General features: G+C 43.1%; 1 protein-coding gene across 1 annotated transcript in view; it reads left to right on the top strand.

Annotated features, from left to right (window-relative positions):
* Positions 1-13,854, top strand: part of LOC135525178 (zinc transporter ZIP11-like) — a 147,377-nt gene that overhangs the window by 19,017 nt on the left and 114,506 nt on the right. Inside the window, exon 2 of the mRNA XM_064952914.1 lies at positions 7,845-7,850. Coding sequence (XP_064808986.1) covers positions 7,845-7,850 — 6 coding nt within the window. The remainder of the gene's footprint in view (positions 1-7,844; positions 7,851-13,854) is intronic.

The raw sequence follows: 13,854 nt of genomic DNA, 5'->3' as shown, positions 1-13,854 counted from the left end.
AGACCAGATGATTAACTAACTCCTGCATATGTTGGTGTCTGACATAGAATTGTCCATGTTTTTTGCCACCTTTAAAACACATACTACCCTATAGCTCCCCCTTTCTGAAATCTTGACCTTGAGGTCCAAAGCATTGCAGTTTTTCATTCTTCCCCTCTAATCAGAGACTGTTTCCCGACCTGGGACACCAGGTGAGTGGACTCTCACCCTGGCTAATCAATGAAACCCAAACCCAATCAATGTAACTTCCAGGTACAAAAGTAAAACACAGGTACTGAGGACTTTTGAGTAGTCCTGCTCTTGCTTCCTGTGATCATCTTCTGCTTTATGTAATGACAGGCTTCAAATAATGACAGCCACACACAGACTAACGCTGGAGACCTGTTTGGTGTTTGTTTGGAACAGAGCCTCAGTACAGCCCCTCAGGCTTCCATCCCTGAGGGGGAGCCTCTCATTACCCTCTCACAGTCCTTCCCTTGTCCATCCTTGATCGACAAAGTGGCATCATCTTCGAAGATCAAAGCACTGTGGCTTTTACCTATAGTCTATAGTTACCAGGGTTTACAAATGGCAGAGAGGCTCAGTCTGTAGGAACATCAGAAGCTCAGGGACAAGGTTCTCAAAGGCACGGACCGGTTAATCAGAATTGACCTAGCTGGCTGTTTGTCATCTCAACTATGTAATTCTCTGTGGCGCTCACACATGTATAGGTATGCACAGACACCCTCACACCTTGTTCCAACTTATAATCACTTTTTATCTGAGTGGTCTGTTGCATAGAAATCCCTTTTTCTATTGAAGCTCCAATAGTAATTCTGTTTTTACAAGCCACTTCACTATGACCAACAGCCCATGGCCATTGTAATGGTCTGAGGCACACTGTTATTAGCTCGTCGTACTATGATGGCAACTGCATAATGTCCTGGAGGAGTAACTGGCCATATAGGGAATGACCTTTAAAGTGCATCTCTGTGTGTCTACTCATGCTTCGGCAATCCATAGGTCCCCTGGCCAGCCTTGGGGTCTATATCGTAACGAGTCGACCCAGGCCCAGCCAATGTACGGTTATGCTTGAGATTTCTTTTGAAAGAGCAATCTGAGCATGTAAACGACCACTGCTCGGCTACAGGGCGACAGGTAGCGAAGCGGTTAAGAGCGTTGGGCCAGTAACCGAAAGCTCGCTGGTTTGATTTGAGTTCAGGTGCATCCTGTTTCCATTGATAATCATCATTGATCATCATTAACTTGAATAGTGTCCACCTGTGGTAAAGTCAATTGATTGGACAAGATTTGTAAAGGCACACACCTGTCTATATAAGGTCCCAAGGTGCATGTCAGAGCAAAAACCAAGCCATGAGGTTGAAGGAATTGTCCGTAGCGCTCTGGGACAGGATTGTGTTGAGGCACAGATCTGGGGAAGGGTACCAAAACATGTCTGTAGCATTGAAGGTCCCCAAGATCAGTGGCATCCATCAATCTTAAATGGAAGAAGTTTGGAACCACCAAGGCTCCTTCTAGAGCTGTCTGCCTGCCCAAACTGAGCAATCGGTGGAGAAGGCTCTTGGTCAAGGAGGTGACCAAGAACCCGATGGTCACTCTCACAGAGCTCTAGAGTTCCTCTGTGGAGATGGGAGAACTATCCAGAAGGACAACCATCTCTGCAGCACTCCACCAATCAGGCCTTTATGGTATAGTGTCCCAGACCGAAGATACTCCTCAGTAAAAGGCACTTGACAGCCCGCTTGGAGTTTGCCAAAAGGCACCTAAATACTCTCAGACCATGACTAACAAGATTCCCTGATCTAATGAAACCATTCAAGCCAACTCTTTGGCTTGAATGCCGTTGCTTCACGTCTGGAGGAAACCTGATACCATCCCTATGGTGAAGCATGGTGGTGGCAACATCATGCTGTGGGGATATTTTCAGTGGCAGGGACTGGGAGACTGGTCAGGATCGAGGCTAAGATGAATGGAGTAAAGTACAGACAGATCCTTGATGAAAACCTGCTCCAGCGTGCTCAGGATCTTAAACTGGGGAGAAGGTTCACCTTCCAACAGGTCAACAACCCTAAGCACACATCCAAGACAGCACAGGAGTGGCTACTGGACAAGTCTCTAAATGTCCTTGAGTGGCCCAGCCAGGGCCCGGACTTGAACCCGATCGAACATCTCTGGAGAGACTTGAAAGGATTTGCAGAGAAGTGGACAAACTCCCCAAACACGGGTGTGCCAAGCTTGTAGCGTCATACCCAAGAAGATTTGATGCTGTAATCGCTGCCAAAGGTGCTTCAACAAAGGGTCTGAATTCTAATGTAAATTTGATATTTCAGTTTTTTATTTGTAATAAATGTGCAACATTTTCTAAAAACCTATTGCATTGTCATTATGGGGTTTTGTGTGTAGATTGATGAGGGGGGGAAAAAACAATAATCAATTTAAGAATAAAACTAACTAAATAAAATGTTGAAAAAGTCAGGGGGTCTGAATACTTTCCAAAGGCACTGTAGACTACATTAAATTATTGTATCCTCTCTGAAGATTCACTGTATATTGTTTATGTGCAGTTAGGAGGGACATTTTCTAATGTAGCTCGTTGAATGCTTTTCCCAGTGAGAGCATTGTACGGGTATTTCAGCCTGGCAGCTCTCTTTGACTCACATTCTTTGTCGGGTAAGTCGTCTCATCCACCATCAACTCTGTTTGACAGTTAAACAAGACGATCCCTCTCATTGTTTGCACTAAGGGGGGCCTATTTGGTTTAAAAAATTGGAGTAGATAATTGCATTTTAGAAGAATGAACACATGCTACATCATTTCAATGCTGTTGTTTACGAGATCGCAGTATGCATAGGTAATATTTTGATGGTGACCATCACCATTCCTAATAGGTTGACTTTTTATTTTCTTTTTTTAAATTTTATTTTAGCGATGTCGCTATTTCCCAGTTTGCTGCACATTAGGCCTACTTCCTGGTGACCGATTAAAACAGCAACTGCTGTATGTATTAGCCCTATGTGTATGAAGTGCCTTATGAGGGTCCACATTCGTTACAGAATGTATTTGATTTGAATTATTTTCTACTCAAGGACAAAGTTTATCTTAACAAGGTCAAATGTTGAAAATGTTGTCTTCTGTGACCCCCTCTTCTCTCGGGATTCCATGTTGTTTTTAAGACCGTGACACATCCATCACAGGGCTAAGTATAAGTAAGTGCTTTAATGATTATTGTGGTAAACAGTTTATCATGGTAAGTTTGGTTTATAATGGTTCGCTCTCACTTTGTCCTCCTACTCATGGGTTCCCAAACTCCTCTTTGTTGTCCCTCATGCCTCCTCTACCTTCTCTCTATCTCTCTGTTGTACCCCAAAGACCTGTATATACACTGTAGCTGCTTGCGTGTGTGTTTTCTGGATGTTAACACTGTTTGTTGGCAGCTTTTGATCAGTAGGGCTAAAGTCTGGGAAGCTGCTGTTGAAAGGGGCCCCACAGTACCCCCACAGACCTCAAACACACTCCCTGGTGGTCCATGTACACCACCCAGTGTCCGGCTGCTTTTTCACCCTTTAAACGACTGGGCTGGGACTCTTCCCCTGGATCTGATGGGCTGCCCAATGATTTCTCCAACAGTTTCTGTATTATAGTTTTTTTGTGATCTTTAGTGAGATTAAAGTTGTTTTAGTAACTTGTGTACAGTACCTTCAGAAAGTATTCAAACCCTTTGACTTTTTCCACATTTTGTTGTGTTATAAAGTGGGATTAAAATGGATTAAGTCATTTTTTTTGTCAACGATCTACACAAAATACTTGAATGTCAGTAAAAAAAAATATTATTATTTTTTTAAATGGAAAATAAACACTATCTTGATTAGATACTGTAACTCAGGGTTTCCCAACTACAGTGCACTCGGAAAGTATTCAGAACCCTTGACTTTTCCACATTTTGTTACGTTACAGTCTCATTCTAAAATTGTTTAAATTGTTATTTGTCCTCATCAATCTACACACAATACCCCAAAATGACAAAGCAAAAACAAGTTTTTCGAATTTTTAGCAAATGTATTTAAATAAAAAAATAGAAATATACTTTGTTTTTTTAGCTGCCTACCAATAGGTGCCCTTCTTTGCGAATCATTGGAAAACTTTCCTGGTCTTTGTATCTGTGCTTGACATTCACTGCTCGGCTAATTGTATGTGTGGTGTACAGAGATAGGGTAGTCATTTAAAAATAATATCTAACACTATTATTACACACAGAGTGAGTCCATTCAACTTATTATTAAACACATTTGTACTCTTGAACTTATTTAGGCTTGCCATAACAAATACCTTTTGACTAAATACATTTCAGCTTTTCATTTTTTATTAATTTGTAAACATTTCTAAAAACATAATTACACTTTGACATTATGGGTTATTGTGTGCAGATCAGTGTAATCTCATCTCAATGTAATTTTAAATTCAGTTTAACACAACAAATGTCAAAAAAGTAAATGGGTGTGAGTACTTTATGAAGGCACTGTACTCAGTAACCAAGTCACCAATAAAGGACAGAAGACAGTGTGGTTTGTTTTTCTGTAATAAGTGCATATCTTCTCGTGAACAAACAGGTCAGAGACCCAGAGCATACTACGTCAAGTTGAGGGGAATATAAACATATAAAGTGCTAAATGTGTTATGTGCATGTTCCCTTGACACACTCTAACATGACTAACTCACTATTTGTGGGAATGAAGACGTGTAAGCAAGAGCAGGGGCGGTGAGTGTGTACGTCATAGAACTGTCCTCAAAAAAGGTTGCTTCTGCGAAGAGTCATTTCCAGGTCTTTATTGGCTCGCTCCAACTGGCCGTTGGACTGAGGGTGGAACACTGAGGACAGGCTGACCCATGACCCGATGAGCGTGCCGAATGCCTTCCAGAACTGGGAGGAGAACTGAGGACCCCGGTCAGAGACCAGGTCCACTGGGAGTCCATGAATCTGGAAGACGTGCTGCACCATGAGTTGGGCCGTCTCTTTGGCAGAGGGTAACTTGGGGAGGAGAATGAAGTGGTCGGTTTTATAAAACCGGTCCACTACTGTCAAGATGGCGGTGTTGCCATCAGACAAAGGAAGACCCGTGACGAAGTCCAAGGATATGTGAGACCAGGGACAGGCAGTGGTTGAAGGAGACCAGCTGGAGCTTTCCGAGGAGTCTTATTCTGCGCACAGACCGTTTAGTCAGGGACGAACGTGGAGACGTCCGGGACCATGGTCGGCCACCAAAGCATTGCCGCACAAAGGCAAGTGTCCGCCGGCATCCCGGGTGGCAGGCAAGCCTGGAGGAGTGGGCCCGCTCCAGGATCAAGGAGCGGACAGTGCCAGGAACAAACATCCGGTTATTGAGGTCCCGGTCAGCAGCTGGGGACCACGTGAACGGAACCTTGGGAGAAGTGAGTGCAGACTGGGGTAACCCAGGGTGCTGTAGGCCTGGATAAAGCGTCAATTAAAGTTGGCAAATCCCAGGAAACGTTGCAGCTGCACTCTTGATGTAGGCTGGAGCCCCACTCTCACCTTCCCGGGATCCATCTGTAGTGATGATGTTACCAAGGAAGGGGATGGTAGAACGATGGATTTCGCATTTCTCCACTTTCATGAAAAGCTGGTTTTCCAGGAGACGCTGTAGGACCTGTCGGACGTGGAGCATGTGTTCTTGGGCTGAGTGGGAGAAAACGAGGATGTAGATGAAGACGAACCGGTTCAACATGTCGTGGAGAACATCATTGACTAGGGCCTGGAACACTGCTGGGGTATTGGAAGGCCAAATGGCATGACCAGATATTCGTATTGACCACTGGCCATGTTGAGTGCCCTCTTTCACTCATCCCCTCCCGTGTCCGCACCAGGTGGTAGGCGTTTCGCAGGTCCAACTTGGAGAAAACGGTGGCCCCCTGAAGCGGCTTGAAAGCCGAGGCGATGAGTGGTAGCGGGTAGCAGTTCTTCACCGTGATGTCATTGTGGTCCCGGTAGTCAATGCACAGGCACAGTGTTTTGTACTTCTTCTCCACAAAGAAGGGCAGATACTTCCTGCAGCTTGCTGTATAGCCTTGGTCTCCGGATCCGACAGAGTACATTTGTCCCTGAGGCGGTGTGGTACCTGGGAGAAGGTTGATCCCGCAGTCATAGGGTCGGTGCAGAGGAAGTGAAGTGGCCCGGGCCTTACTGAAAACCTACCGGAGGACCTGGTACACCACGGGAATGGCGGAGAAGCCCCGGGCAACTTCCGAGCCCACCAGAAGATGTCGCGGGGCAGGCAGCGCTGACTTCAGGCAATGGGCGTGGCATAACGGACCAAGAGAATCCCAATACCACGGGAACCTGAGGAGACTTAATTAGCATGAATTGGATAGCCTCACTGTGGTTCCCTGGCACTCGTAGGTCGATGGGAGTGGTATTGTGGGTGACCCGGCCTATAAAACACCCATCCAGCGCTCTAACTTACATGGGAATAGAGTGGGGCTGAGTGGGGATGCCCACAGGAGGACACGAAATGACCAGTAGTGTGAAGCCAGTGTAGACATTCAGCTGGGTGACAGCCTAACTGCCTAGTTGCATTGGCTGAGAAAGAGGTGATTCAGCAGACTTAACACGTTTAAATGTATTACTCACTCACGTTGGCTGCGGTAAAAGAGGGTTTTGTTAGCGGGCTGTATCATTGGCACTGTATTGTCCTCAAAGCGAGCAAAGAAGTTGTTTAGTTTCCTGTGTTCCCGTAGCCCCCATCAATCCGGATGGACAAGGCAATGAGCGAGTCGAGATCAGTCGGTTGTTTCCGGGCTGCTAGTTCATCCTTAACCTCCTCCGATACTCTGTGCACGAACGTGTCGAATAGCGATTCCGGGTTCCAGGCACACTCAGCTGCCAACGTGCGGAAATCCACCGCATAGTCTGCCACACTGCGGGAGTCTTGCCGAAGCTGGTGTAACTTCCGGGCAGCCTCTCTCCCGGACAATGGCGAATCAAAACCTTCTTCACCTCAGCCACGAACTCCTCCAGACTGAAGCATATGACCGGCTGTTGTTACGCACGGCTGTAGACCAGATGACATCAGCGTGATAAGGTACGCTATCTTTGAGCGGTCCGAGGGGAAGGAGGAGGGCTGCAGCTTGAAGATGAGAGAACACTGCGCAAGAAACGCCCGACAGGTTCCCGAAGCATTCCAGTGGGGAGGTAAGCGGGGCTCTCAGGAAACCGGGGTGGCTGAGGAGGCCGCGCTGCTAACAGCCGGGTTACTGAGGGGCTGGGTGGTACAGTCGTGGTAGGCTGCCTGACAGACAACCCGTGGAATTGCTCCAGCAAGATGTACAACGCGTGGTCATGGCGTTTGGCCAAGTTCTGGAACCCTTCCATAGGACCACAAAACAACTCCTCGTGCCTTCCAATGGTGGCTCCTTGGGAGGAGACGGTGTTGCGGTGCTGGTCCGTGTCTGCTGGGTCCGTCATGGCCAGTTCGTGCTGTCAAGGCTCAGGAGAAGATGCAGACACTTTCGAAGTAACAAAAGTTTATTACAAAATTGCGTCAGGCAAATGACAGGTCAAGGGCAGGTAGAGGTCAGTAGTCCAGAGCAGAGTACGAAAGGTGCAGAACAACAGGCAGGCTGAGGGTCAGTGCAGACAGAATGGTCAAAATCATGAAAGCTAGAAAATAGGAACTAAGGAAAGAAAGGAGCACAGTAGGCTTGACGAAACAAAACAAACAGGCAACAGACAACCATAGAGCACAGTTATAAATACACTGGGGATAATGAGGAAGATGGGCGACACCTGGGGTGGGGTGGAGACGAGCAAAAAGAAAGGTGAAACAGATCAGGGTGTTGTTACATTATGCTTTGCAGATGCACATTTGTTGTTCCCTTACATGGCTATGTGATGTATACCACATATAGCAAACTGAATTTTCAGTATCTCCTCAACCCAGTTGTTTTGTGTTTCTATGGGTGAAGTATGGTGGAATCTCAGGTTTATAGCTCTGCTGACAGTAGTGATATCAACTACAATACAAACCATAAGTGGTTGTGGCTCAGTGACTTTCCATCTTCTGCTGAGCTGTTATCTTATAAACCAGGAAACCAGCCTGTGAGATTCTGATCAATTCCTATCAGGATTATTGAAATCCCACTCCACACCTCTCAGTAATAAAAAAGTTTTAACGGTTCTTACATTTAATACTATATCTAGTGGATGAATTGAGTCCAAATCCTGCTAGTGATTATGGTATGCATTTCATATAAATTAGGTTTCACGTTAGCTTCATATAATATGTTTCAGTTAAGGTCACGGTTGTTCAGTGCCAGGGGTCTTGTGGTCCTTTGAAGAGATTGTTTCTGGTAATTACACAGACCTAACCGGCATTCTGCTAATTAACCACCCTCTCTCTCCCACTTCCTGTGTAGCCTGTGGGAGGGATCAGGTAGTCATTAGGACTGCAACGCAGGGGCTTAGTCGTTCACCTCAGATTACCACAAAGTAAAAGAATAATGACATGTTTGTAATATGCTTCATTTCTTTTCTATCTCCTTTTATTCTCTCTGAGACATTACATTCAAAGGTACCAGTTATTTGATATTGACTGAAGAACATGAGCACTCATCCAGACTTTCTGTCTGCTTTATCTATAATGGCTACTAAACATTCCCTTTACTATACTGTTTTTGAAATGGTTTTAGCTGCTTTCCAAGCCAGTCATTCAATAATGAAGCAACAAGATATGAGGGGTTCCATTATGTTGTTTATTGGTATTGCTGTGATGCAGTCAAAGGTATGAGGCCAAGGGTGCACAATTAGTTAAATAAAATATAAAAATAAATAAAACAAGAACACAAGTTGACCAGGCAGATTGTATGGCTAGAACCAACCTTTTTTTAATATAGCACACAATACAGCCAAGCAGCGTATACACACAGCATCACACTAACATCACATTTTCATATGGAGCTTCAGGGTCTTCAAGCTTTACAAAGGTATTTGAACATTTTTTAAAACAACATTCCATAATGTTTAGTTTGAAGTTTAAACACTTGAGAATTTGGTTAAGAAAAGTCTACCTTGATATTTAGTCAGGTTACTAGTCTACTTTGAAGCTGTTTCCCCAACAGGATAATGATATTGCCAGCCAAGCCTCTGCTCCCATTAGTTTAATGTAGGCCCATTCTCTTCGCTGTATCCTTGGTACTTTGTTTGCTAGTGATGCTTAAGTAACTAAATGTTCAGCTCTTTTCTCTTGTTTAGGGCCAACACTTTCACAGGCGTGTGGTAACTGGTCAGCCAATTCTTGCTGAAGAGGTGATTATTACAAATGGAGGCTATTTTCTGATGTGGTGGTTTTCAAAGACCTTTGTATGCAAATAGACATGGGCCCAAGCCTAATTTAATCTTAAGCATTGTTACATGTTGAGACATAGGTACTAGAATATCCAATACTGTGCATCTTGTGACCACATAGACCAATGTCACTCATACTTTCATATAGTACTCGTGCCCTTTCAGCTCCCAGCTCAAACTGTGAATTGGGGACCTGTGGTTTTGAGGTACACTACCGTTCAAGGGTTTGGGGTCGCTTAGACATTTCCTTGTTATTGAAAGAAAATCATAATTTTGTCCATTAAAATAACCTCAAAATGATCAGAACATCATTTAAAACATTGTTAATGTTGTAAATGACTATTGTAGCTGGAAATGGCAGATTTATGGAACATCTACATAGGTGTACAGAGGCCCATTATCAGCAACCATCACTCCTGTGTTCCAATGGCACGTTGTGTTAGCTAATCCAAGTTTATCATTTTAAAAGGCTAATTGATCATTAGAAAACCATTTTGCAATTATGTTAGCACAGCTGAAAACTGTCGTCCTGATTAAAGAAGCAATTAAACAGTCCGTCTTGAAACTAGTTGAGTATCTGGAGCATCAGCATTTGTGGGTTCGATTACAGGCCCAAAATGGCCAGAAACGAACTACTTTCTTCTGAAACTCGCTAGTGTATTCCTGTTCAGAGAAATTAAGGCTATTCCATGTGAGACATTGCCAAGAAACTAAAGATCTGGTACAACGCTGTGTACTAATCCCTTCACACAACAGAGCAAACGGGCCCTAACCAGAATAGATATTGCGATTTTCATAACACTTCGGTGAACTGTTGGAAACATAGAAATAAAATTAGAAATCAGACTATTTTTGGTGTTTGACATGACAACTAAGGACAAAAGCAGGTACAGTAGAAGTTGTTGTGACAGGGTAGGGAAAAAAGTGTTGATCAGAGTTTCCAAGGGGACCCTTATTACATGGCTTTTTACAAAACATTTAGATTAGAATTCAGTGTACAAAGACAGTGTTCACACAAACCTGATCTAATGGAGTAAGATTGGCAACATTCACAGACCGAATGCCAAAATGCCACTTGTTTATGCTGGGAAATAACCTATGCACAATGTATGCATAATGTACAGTCGTGGCCAAACGTTTTGAGAATGACACAAATATACATTTTCACAAAGTCTGCTGCCTCAGTTTATATGATGGCAATTTGCATGTACTCCAGAATGTTATGAAGAGTGATCAGATGAATTGCAAGTAATTGCAAAGTTCCTCTTTACCATGCAAATTAACTGAATCCCCCAAAAACATTTCCACTGCATTTCAGCCCTGCCACAAAAGGACCAGCTGACATCATGTCAGTGATTCTCCTGCTAACACAGGTGTGAGTGTTGATGAGGACAAGGCTGGAGATCACTCTGTCATGCTGATTGAATTTTAATAACAGACTGGAAGCTTCAAAAGGAGGGTGGTGCTTGGAATCATTGTTTGTTCTCTGTCAACCATGGTTACCTGCAAGGAAACACGTGCCGTCATCATTGCTTTGTGCAAAAAGGGCTTCACAGGCAAGGATATTGCTGCCAGTAAGATTGCACCTTAATCAACCATTTATCAGATCATCAAGAACTTCAATTGTTGTGAAGAAGGCTTCAGGGTGCCCAAGAAAGTCCAGCAAGCACCAGGACTGTCTCCTAAAGTTGATTCAGCTGTGGGATCGGATACCACCAGTACAGAGCTTGCTCGGGAATGGCAGCAGGCGGGTGTGAATGCATCTGCACGCACAGTGATGCAAAGACTTTTGGAGGTTGGCCTGGTGTCAAGAAAGGCAGCAAAGAAGCCACTTCTCTCCAGGAAAAATATCAGGGACAGACTGATGTTCTGCAAAAGGTACAGGGATTGGACTGCTGAGGACTGGGGTAAAGTCATTTTCTTTGATGAATACCCTTTCCGATTGTTTGGGGCATCCGGAAAAAAAGATTGTCTGGAGAAGACAAGGTGAGCAAGGTGAGCGCTACCATCAGTCCTGTGTCATGGCAACAGTAAAGCATCCTGAGACCATTCATGTGTGGTGTTGCTCCTCAGCCAAGGGAGTAGGCTCACAATTTTGCCTAAGAACACAGCCATGAATAAAGAATGGTATCAGCACATCCTCTGAGAGCAACTTCTCCCAACCATCCAGGAACAGTTTGGTGATGAACAATTCCTTTTCCAGCATGATGGAGCTCCTTGCCATAAGGCAAAAGTGATAAATTCTGACAAATTTCCAAGCATTGATTATGCAAGAATGGGCTGCCATCAGTCAGGATGTGGCCCAGAAGTTAATTGACAGCATGCAGGGCAGATTGCAGAGGTCTTGAAAAGAAGGGTCAACACTGCAAATTTTGACTCTTTGCATAAACTTCATGTAATTGTCAATAAAAGCCTTTGACACTTATGAAATGCTTGTAATTATACTTCAGTATTCCGTAGTAACATCTGTCAAAAATATCTAAAGACACTGAAGCAGCAAACTTTGTGGAAATTAAAATTTGTGTCATTCTCAAAACTTTTGGCCACGACTGTACAGTACCTTCAGAAATTATTTACTACCCTTTTTCTCTACTTTTTCTACATTTTGTTGTTTTACAGCCTAAATGTAAAATGTATTACATTTAGATTTTGTGTCACTGATCTACACACAACACCCCATACTGTCAAAGTGGAATTATGTTTTTAGAAATATTTACAAATTAATAAAAAATTAAAAGCTGAAATGTCATGAGTCAATAAGTATTCCACCCTTTTGTTATTGCAAGCCTAAATACGTTCAGGAGTACAATGTGCTTAACATGTCACATAACAACTTTCATTGACTCACTCTATATGCAATAATTGTGTTTAATATTGATTTTGGAATGACTACCTCATCTCTGTACCCCGCACATACAATATCTGTAAGGTCCCTCAGTCGATCAATGAATTTGAAACACTGATTCAACCACAAAGACCAGGGAGGTTTTCCAATGTCCCACTAAAAGGGCACCTGTTGGTAGATGGGTAAAAAAAAAGCAGACATTGAATTTCCCTTTGAGCATGGTAACGTTATTAATTATACTTTGGATGTTATATCAATACATTCAGTCAATTCAACTATACAAGTGTCCTTCTTAACTCAGTTGCCGGAGGGGAAGGAAACAGCTCAGGGATTTCCCCATGTGGCCAATAGGGACTTTAAAACAGTTAGAGTTTAATGGCTGTGATAGGAGAAAACTGAGGATGGATCAACCACATTTACAATATTAACCGAATTGACAAAGTGAAAAGAAGGAAGCCTGTACAAAATAAAGCTATTCCAAAACAGGCATCCTGTTTGCAACAAGGCACTAAAGTAAAACTTCTAAAAAAATGGCAAAGAAATTAACTTTATGTGCTGCATACAACAAGTTATGTTTGGGGCAAATCCAGCACAACACAGCACTGAGTACCACTCTTCATATGTTCAAGCATGGTGGTGGTTGCATCATCTTATGGGAATGCTTGTCATCAGCAAGGGATAGGGAGTGTTTTAGGATAAAAATAAATGGAATAGAACAAAGCACATGCAGAATCATAGAGGAACACCTTGTTCAGTCTGCTTTCTAACACTGCTTTCTAACAAATGCACCTTTAGCAGGACAATAACCTAAATCACAAGGCCAAATACACACTTAGTTGCTTACCAAGACGACATTCAATGCTCCTGAGTGGCCTAGTTACAGTTTTGTCTTAAATCGGCCTGAAAATCTAAGGCAAGACTTGAAAATGGCTGTCTAGCAATGATCAACAACCAACTTGACAGAGCTCGAAGAATTTTAAACAGAACAACGTGCAAATATTGTACAATCCAGATGTGCAAAGCTCTTAGAGATTTACCCAGAAAGACTCACACCTGTCATCACTGCCAAAGGTGATTCTAACATGTTTTGACACAGGAATGTGAACACTTATGTAAATGAGAGTTCTGTTTATAATTTTCAGTAAATTTGCAAAACATGTGTTTATTTCCTTTCAATTTGTCTTTATGGGGTATTGTGTGTAGATGTGTGAAAGAAAACATATATTCAATACATTTTGAATTCAGGCTGTAACATACTTTTGGGGGGAATACGTCAAGGGGTGTAAGTACTTTCTGAAGGCACTGTACAGTATATGTTATGCATGCATTTAAATCCTATTCTATAAGTCAACGACACTGTGACATGAATGACCATGGCGTAGTAGTGGTGTAACCTATTGCTTGTGCATTTTATATAAGCCTATGGATTGTCAGTTTCTGTGTAACTAATTTCCACAAAGATCCTATTAAATTGCTATATATATTTCGATTCTATATGTAATTCTATGCTTCTTTCCTTTTCCATGGGCAGTTGGTTTAACACTGAGGGCTTAAAGAGCAGCCTATTTGTGGTAATACTGGCAGTATGGCACACCCCGACATGGTGATTACGGTCTCCATTTTCTACCCAGCAGGGAGGGAAGGAATCTCCCAC

Source organism: Oncorhynchus masou, chromosome 31 (assembly GCF_036934945.1).
Source record: "Oncorhynchus masou masou isolate Uvic2021 chromosome 31, UVic_Omas_1.1, whole genome shotgun sequence".
In the NCBI taxonomy this organism is placed as follows: domain Eukaryota; kingdom Metazoa; phylum Chordata; class Actinopteri; order Salmoniformes; family Salmonidae; genus Oncorhynchus; species Oncorhynchus masou.
Note: the sequence above shows the minus strand (reverse complement) of the source record. Positions and strands in the feature narration are given on the sequence as shown.